Source organism: Echinops telfairi, unplaced genomic scaffold (genome assembly GCF_000313985.2).
Source record: "Echinops telfairi isolate 266 unplaced genomic scaffold, ASM31398v2 ScPeMD7_23;HRSCAF=83, whole genome shotgun sequence".
NCBI lineage: Eukaryota > Metazoa > Chordata > Mammalia > Afrosoricida > Tenrecidae > Echinops > Echinops telfairi.
Window position 1 is genome coordinate 11,748,953 of NW_022103920.1, and position 8,801 is coordinate 11,757,753.

The 8,801-nt window shown below is 47.8% G+C and overlaps 1 protein-coding gene across 1 annotated transcript in view; it reads right to left on the reverse strand.

The window, feature by feature from the left end:
• EXOC4 (exocyst complex component 4) overlaps positions 1 to 8,801 on the reverse strand; it is a 767,286-nt gene that overhangs the window by 71,435 nt on the left and 687,050 nt on the right. Inside the window, exon 13 of the mRNA XM_045288923.1 lies at positions 2,395 to 2,573. Coding sequence (XP_045144858.1) covers positions 2,395 to 2,573 — 179 coding nt within the window. The remainder of the gene's footprint in view (positions 1 to 2,394; positions 2,574 to 8,801) is intronic.

The following is an 8,801-nucleotide window of genomic DNA, read 5'->3' on the forward strand; positions in this document are numbered from 1 at the left end:
TGTGGACTGGTGTTGGGTTAATGGGTTAATGTTGGACTTGTGGGCTTGGGTAGCATTGGGTTGGGATGTTTTCGTGATGCACCTTTCCTTTACATAAAACTCTCTTATCCATGAGTCGCTGTGAATTTGTTTCTCCAAAGTACCTAGACTAATACAGTAACTCTTTATGGGAGTTAAAAGCCTCATCTGTCTCCCATGGAGTGGCTGGTGGTGTTGAACCGTTGACATTGTAGGTAGCAGCCCAATGTGTAAGCACTGTCCTTGCGGCCACACAGTGGTTTGTTACTATCCAAGGACGGTCTGCTGTCCTGTGACCGTGCTTTATTGCACGTCGGAGCCCCTCTGCTCTCCTTCTTTGGCTTGGCTTGCCTTCACCTTACGAATCAGAAGCAGGTGGCAGCCCTGCTTTGCGCCCTCCCCCCCCCCCACAGCAAATACTCACTTCATGTTTGTCTGACCCATTTTAGTCATTCCCAAATGACTTTCAGATTTTCCAAATTGCTGTTGCACACTGAAAAGACTGCAGTGTGGTGGACTCGTCACTGAAATCAGACAATCTGTGTGATTTGCTTTCTTGGGATACTGGCTGAAGTGGGGAGGTCTGGTCCAGAACCAGAGATATCGTCAAGGCCTGCCTGTACCTCCCCCCCCACATGATCAGGTCCCACCCAGGACAAGCTCTATGGTCGAGGTGAGGAGTGTCAGTTTAGAACCAGAGGCCAGGTGTGTGTGTGTGAGGGGAGCGGACCATGTCACCCTAAGCACGTGGGGTTCAGTAAGCGTGGCCTCCAAAGCTGGCTTCTAGCCGGGTATTTCCCTTGGCCATCGAAAGCCAGTGATCCACGATGGATGCTATTTCCCTCTTCTACAGGTTGGGCTGCTAGCCACGAGGTCAGTGGTTTGAAACCACCAGCCGCTCTGTGAGAGAAAGATGAGGCTTTCTACACCTGTAAAGAGTGACAGTCTGGGAAACCACAGGGGCAGCGTCTACCCTACCTTACAGGGCTGCTAGGAGTCTGAATCGACTCCGTGGCAGTGAGTTTGGTTTGGGGTTTTGAGAAAGTACGCCCCTTCCCTGGTGGCTCTTCATGGTTCAGACCAGAGCCCAGGGCAGAGCTCCGAGTCCAGAGGCTTTCACACTGGATGAGGATGAAGGTGGGAAAGAAAGGGGAGCTTGCACTAACTCTTGTTGGAGTTACACTCACTCACTCAAACGCTGATTCAAGACCACACACTCACCTGGAAGTGGCAGGTACTGGAGAGAGAAGAGAAAGTCCTTATGCAGAGGAAGAGATGCGTACAGGTGGCTTCTATACTATTCTAGAGGATCTAGTTCTATTTAAAACCCTGGAAGCCAAGCTCTGGCACGGTTCTCCTTCGTTCTTAACATCAGGTAACACAGGAAACACTTTGCTCTGTTTGGGCTTTTGCCTAATGAGACCATCAAATTCCAGACCCATTGTGGAGTTGTGTCCTCATGCACAAGGGTCAGGCAGCCTCCCCTCCGAGCCACGAGGACAAATAAAGGAATAATGAGCGGATTAGAGACAAATGAAAATTAAACAATGAAACTTATCGCAAGTAACAAAAGAAGGGTGGAAATCTCAGAGATGAGCATGCCAAATTATTCATGGACATGTCTCTTTGCCCAAGAAACACCGGTGTACCAAGGAGGGTGGGGGCGGAGCACTCTTCCCCGATAAAGGCAATAAGGGGGCACTGTGTATGGAGAATTAAAGCACAATCAAAAACCAATTAAAAGCAAGGGGAAAGGGACTATCTTTTGAAGTCTGAACAGGAGTCCTCTGGCTGGAACTCAGCCGACAGGGAGATGGTTGGTACCAATCTTTTCCACGCGTTGGGTGGGATGCCTTTGGGTGGCCCTGTCTCTCACACCCTCTTGCCTGTCAGGCCCCTGAGGGAATCTGTGGAGGGAGCTTCCTAAAATCACTGTGAAGCAGAGGCTTCTCTTCTTCTCAGAGAACGATGGGCTCTGTGAAGTAAAACTTCCCATTCCAGGGATCAGTCTAGTCTTTCAGACTTCTCTCTTCAGAGATTCGGCTTGTGGCTTTTTTTGGTCCTCCTTCATACGCTCCCTATGAGATAACTCGAGGCCCACTCATAGTCACTCAAATCTCACGAGTGGCATGTCAGGGAGGCAGCCGGGCCGCCATCTGCCTTATCTTGGATGAAATCTCCTTATCAGCCAGCAGCAGATGGCAGCCATATTGTCTACCTAGTCAGACACGGAGGGGCTAGGCACTGTAACTTTCATCCAAACAGGAAGAAAGAAACTCCTGAAAGTGCTGAACTTCAAGTCACATGAAATACCAGGGCACACCACCGCCCCGCCTTCCTCCCCAACCCCCCAGAGGCCGGTGCGGGGTGTCTGACCTTCAAAGATGTACTGGAACTTGTGCTGCTGGAGGCTGGCGCTCATGGCCTCTTCAATGGCACTGATGTCTTTGTTGAGCTTCACCACCAGGGGGTCGTAGTCCATGCTCTCCACGTTGGCTACAATGGCATAGTTGCCCTCCTTTGTGAGAGGGATGAGGTAGTGGAAACAGTGAACCCTGAGAGAGAGGAGGGGGAGGAGAGCAGTTCATTAAAAAAACAACAAAACATATGCCCCACGAAAAGAACACTCTTCGTATGACATGGCTCTCATGTGTGTTGAACTGTACTCCCCTCAAAGTCAGTGTTGGGCTCCTAACTGGGTTAGGAGTCAGTTGTATTTGTAACTGTATCTGTGGCTGCCACCCCATCTGAGAGTAGGTTTTATTTGCTGTGTTCATGAGGGCAGGGCGGTGTCGGGTGTGCCTTTTGAGATGGAGAAAGGGCAGATGAGACGCAGAGAGAAGCGCGGAGCTGCAGGGTGAAGCCCAGCTGCCCTGGTTCTCACCAGTGCTCAGCAGGATCAGAGCCTTGGGGGCGTAGTGGTTATAAGTGGGGCTGCTACCTGCAAGGTCAGCAGTTCAAAACCACCAACCACTCCCCTGGAGAGAGATGGGCTTTCTGCTCTCATGAAGAGTTACGGTCTCAGAAACCCACAGGGCAGTTCTACCCTGTCCTGCAGGGTCACTCTGAGCCAGCATGGATTCAGTAACAAAGAGGATGTTTCTGGTTTTTCGGTGTTCTGACAGATACGTCCTGACGTCTGACTGTTGGTCTGAATTTTCCCAATGACTAATGACATCGAGTGTATTTTATGTACATATTTTCCATCTTTATATTTTTGGTGAAGTGTCTATATCTTTTTATCAATTAAAAAAAAGAATTAGGTTGTTTCTCTTTCTTATTACTGCGTTTTGAGAGTTCTTTATATATTCAGGATACAAGTTTGTTAACAGAGAGGCACCTTCCAAATATTTCCCCCGACTCTTTGCCTTGTCCTTACATCTTCTTAACAATGTCTACCCAAGGACTACTTTTTAGTTGGCAGAAGTCCCATCTGTCATTTGCTTTCTTTCATGAATGATGCTTGGGCGTCATATTTTACAATCATTTCCTAAACAAGGTTGCAAAATGTTTCTTCTAGATGTTTTTAGTTTTAGGTATTACGTTAAGGCCTAGGCTGCTTTTGACCAAAGTTTTGCATATGGTGAGCTATATTCTTACACCTTGTTCATGGAAGGGGATGCAAATATGTGAGTGGAGTTCATTTTCACTGATGGGTGCCCATTCTAACAGCTGCTAATTAACTGGCAGCTAAGTTTACCAATAAAAATGCATTATGACATTCATGTGCAGACTGGTCCCATATATCATTTTGCTCAAGATACCAGTAACAGACACACTGTTCTTAGTCCACTCTGGAAGGTGACTTTCTTTTGTTTTTGTTTAATCACTTTATTGGGGGCTCGTACAACTCTTATCACAATCCATCCATCCATCCATTGTGTCAAGCACATTTGTACATTTGTTGCCATCATCATTCTCAAAACATAGCCCTTGGTATCAGTTCCTCATTTTATCCCCCTCCCTCCCTGGCCTCCCCTCCCTCATGAACTCTTGATCATTTATAAATGATTATTTTGTCATATCTTACACTGCCCGACGTCTCCCTTCACCCACTTTTTTGTTGTCCATCCCCCAAGGAGGGAGTTATATGTAGATCCTTGTAATCAGTTCCCCCTTTGTACCCCACCTTTCCTTAACCCTCCCGGTATCACCACTCTCAGCACTGGTCCTGAAGGGATCTTCTGAGGAAGGTGACTTTCTAATACAGTTAAAGTTGACTAACCCTGGAGGGGTACTCAGGTCAAGAGCAACTGAGTACTACTATGGCTGGGCTTTTAAAAGGATATTATTTTTTGAGGTTTTCGGTGAAAATTTACCTAGTCAATTGGGTTCTCATCTGGTGACAGCAAAACAAATGGCTCACGGCGTTAGTGCACAGTGTCCTCAGTGTGCACCATTCTCGGTAACTGTGTTCTGACTGTCCCCTTCCCAGGCCCCGTTTCCTTGCACCATCATCTCCTCTTGTCTGCCTTAGAGGAACTGTTGACCTTGGGCTGCAGATAGACGGGTTTTCAATGGCTCACCATATTCACGGTGACAGCCTTTATTTTGTGTTCCAACCTGTTATTTTGCCAAAAAGTGACATCCAGGGACAATTTTGTGTAAAAGCTTAAGGAATAACTTTTTGTGTGTGTGACTTAGTTGATTTATTAACAGATAAGCATACTACCTAGTTCAAGAAATAGAGCTCGACCACCTGCAGAATCCCTTTCCATGTGCTGCAAGCATGCCTAGACCCCACTTCCTTGATTTTTATAGTTATATATATTTTGTCTTTTAGATAATTTTGATGAACCGTTCATTAATTTTAAAATTTATGGGTAACAAAACTTTTTCTAACTCTCATATATAACATAAAGTTGCCATAGTTACAATTTTAGCGTATAATTCACTGATGTTAGTTACATCCACAAAGTTGTACAACCATGCAAAACAGTGATTTAATTGGTCCCAATCCTTGGAGATCCTATGTGTGTCAGAGTAGACTGTGCTTTATAGGCATTACAATGGCTGGTTTTTGTGTTTTTTCCGAAGTAGATCACTAGGGCTTTCATATACTATTGTTTGATTTTTATAAGGAATAACTTAAGGTGACAACCTCGGGGGTCCCACATCTCACCTGGTCTGCTAAGTCAGGGATTTGTAGGCATTTGAGCTCTGTTCCTCCTCTTTCTCCCATGCTCGCCAGAGCCGTCTCCTGTGCCCCTGAGCCGAATGGTCGGCAGTGGCTCCCTCCAGCTCTTTCCGCCCCACAGGAGATGAGGCTATGACTCATGTCGGCTATCAGCCCTGTGTCCTACGCTTCTCCTGAGATTCAGCATGGAAATTTAAACTAAGGAGCACGTACAGAGAGTCCAACCATATCGAGCGGTAAAAGTAAACGGTCGGCATTATAATCCCAGACGATGGGAAAACCACGTGCAGTGGCACGGAGGCCTGAGTGGTCTGGAGGATGGGATCCTTCCCGCTGCACACAGATCCCGAGATAAGGACACAGGTAGGCTGAAGGCGGCCAGAGCCAGATGATCACAGGCTTTGGGAGTCCTAACAATGGGCTAAGCACAGGAACAATGGTGAGGGTGGCGCAGGAATGGGCGCTGTTTCAGTGTGTGCACAGGGTCACGGTGGGCAGGGACTCACTCAATGGTACCTAACACCAACAGGGAGCTCTCGGGGCTACAAGCGATGCAATAATACATCCAGATCACTCTGGTCCGCCATAAGCAATCTGCAGAAGGCGAAGAATGGGGGCTCGTGGAAGTCACGGAGGTAGTTAGGAAATGAGCATGCACTGGAGGTGAGCGCGTGTCTGTGAGCTCCAGAAGCAGACCGGAGAGAGATACACTGTGTGAGAGGGCTGCCTGTTCCTCTCCACAAAGGCCCCGAGAGGAGAAAGACTTTAAGACAGTCGCCAGGGAAAGGCTGAATTCAAATAAAGTTTCTTTCAGACTCTGGCACTTGCTGCTGACCTTCGCCTGCCGTTGGCATTCAGTTTCCGCCAACACTGCTGAGGGCACAGCGGGATGGCTGGCTTGCAGAAAGCGCACACTGAGGAGCCCGGCAGAGACAGGCAGGGGCTCTTGAACCCACTTTGAGCCCTCCTGAGGGTGACAGAAATCAGCCGATAAGAGTGACAGTTTTGGCACCAGGAAACTCAAAGGACAACCGTATTTCCTTCTTCCAAAGTTCAAAGAGAGAAACAAACCCCCCAACCCGTTTTAATGGTGCCACCGGGTCTTTCCTCTTTGGGGGTGCACATGGCACACCGCGCCGGCAGCTGCTTGCCGGGTGGCATGTGACCGCCAGTGGTGCGGCTGGAGAATGCCATATTTCCTTTGGAGGGTCCTTCCACAGAGACCTGCTGGATCTGAAAAGCCTTTGGGGGTTGAACTTTAACATTTAAAATAATATATAAACATGGGCCATGGTTATAAAATAGTGGGAGGAACAAGTTACAGCCTCGGTATTTGGAGGGGCTCTGGGCATTGGTTGGTCTTCCCCATTTATTTGTTGACTGCCCTGCCTGTGTCCTCTCCTTACTGTGGCCACTGTCCTAGAGACTGCGCCTCACTAGCCACTTCATCCCACTCGCTCCTGGAGGCCAGGGCCTGGGTTCCAACTTTCCCTCTTTGTCATGGAGAGGTACCAAACCCGTGGTGTTTAGTAATTCACAACATTGTACAACTCTGCCTTCTATCTAGTCTAAAACATTAGAAATCGGCTCAAAAGGAAATCCTGGCCCATTAATCCTATCGCTGCTATCAGGCTCATTCTGACTCATAGTGACCCCATAAGGGCAGAGGAGAGCAGCTTCCTAGGGTGTCTGAGCCTGGAAATTCTTACGGGCGCAGACAGGTTCATTTTTGTGCCCATGGAGTAGCTGGTGGTTTTGAACTGTTGACCTTGAGGTTAGCAGCCCATGGCTTAATCCATGTGCCAAAAGGCCTTCAGACCCAGCAAGCAGTTAGTCCTCATTCTTTTCCTTCCCCCAACCCCTACCAACTTTCTCTTTGGGTATAACGATTCTGCCTACTTCACAGAAGTGGAATCAGACAATCTGAGGGGGCTTCATATAGTAGGACAATGCCATGATATCTTTTAATTCAATTATCTTATGAGTTGGACTTCTTTCACAGCATGATGCTTTTAGGGCTCTTCCATTCCACAGACCAGCATGTGCCACCACTTCACGCCTTCTTACAGATGAAGAGCATTTTATGGTGCACACACACACACCCATTCACATTTTGTTTACCTACTCATCCACATCTGAGCTGTCTCCACCTTTTGTCTCTTGTAAATAATCTTGCAATGAACATTTAAATATGCAAGTATTTGTTTGAACATTTGCCTTCAATTCTTTTAGGTACTATACCTAAGAACAGAATTGCTGGATCCTGTGCTAATTCCATGTTTAAGCTTACAATAGGATGGGAACCAAACAAACAGCTGACGCTAACAAGGCCTACGCCGGCCTCCGTGCGCTTTGTGCCTCCTCTGATAGCAAGAAAGGCATTGCCACTAAGTCGGTTCCAACTCGCAGTGACCCGATGGAGGGTTTCCAAAGCTGTCAATCTTTACAGTAGCAGACAGCCTCATCTTTCTCCCACCAAGCAGCTGGTGGGTTTGAACTGCCGACTTTGTGGTTCCCAGGCCAACGCTTACCCGACAGAGCCACCAGGGCTCGTCGGAACTGTGAAACATGCACCCATTTTGTAAGTGGACGAGGAAGCAATGAGTCGATGATCGTTTAGTTTCACACCAGCCTAGTCTCAAGAGCTGTTGGGCTGTAACTGAAGACTGAACAGGCAGGAGGGTTGGGGGTGGTTCTCTGGCTGAGCCATTAAGGCAGGCACCGTGGCTCAGGTCTCCCAGAAGCTAGCAATGACTTCCATGGTCAGCCTCCTTTGCATACCCTGAGAACATAGCAGTTTCCTCTCTGACAGCATTGCTACGCCCACTTCTATAGAGACGTCCATATCTACAGCCTTGGAAACCCAATGGGGCAGTTCCCTCTACTCTGTCCAGTAGGGCCGCGATGATGGCAATTGACTTTACCACAGACGTCTCATACCCGCTTATAACCATTTTCACCACACCTATCGTGTTCGTTCTGCATCACTGGCCGGATGGACAATAACAATGAAAGCTTATCAGAGTGACCAGGAATGACAGAAGTGTGCCAGTACTCATTATCTGAGCCATACAGGGAGTCCTCTGCCCGGTGGGATGTGTGAAACGTGGCTAGGAAGAAGGACAACATGCAGTCCATTCATTGCACAGCAACTGGGATGTGAAGCTGCTCTGGAATGCTGAAACTGTTCACCGAGAAACACGTTTAGGCAGTCTCAGGATCAGTCCAGGAGACCATTCTCTCCGGCACTGCCAACTCAGAGCCTGTTTTTGGTTATTCATTCCTAAAATGGTTTTCTGATTTTAAATGCCACTTTATCTTTCCAAAAGAATGGGTGGCAGGAGACAGAGCCATGAAAGCCCACCTTTGTGCTGCAGGCTTCTGGTAGCGCTCATTGGTAACGACTCCACAGGCTCAGCATGATCAAGACTAGGTTTTCAACATGTACAAAACAGGGAGGAAAAGAGCAGACCCCAGGCTGAGGGTCTGAAAGATCTCACTCAGATGTGTTGAAAATATCCCACTCAGGGACAGGAGGAAAATCAAGGGAAATAGAGGAAAGAGCTGGGAGGCAAAGGGCATTTATACAGGTCTAGATAAAGATATGTACATATGCAAATATATCTATATGAGGCAAAGGGCATTT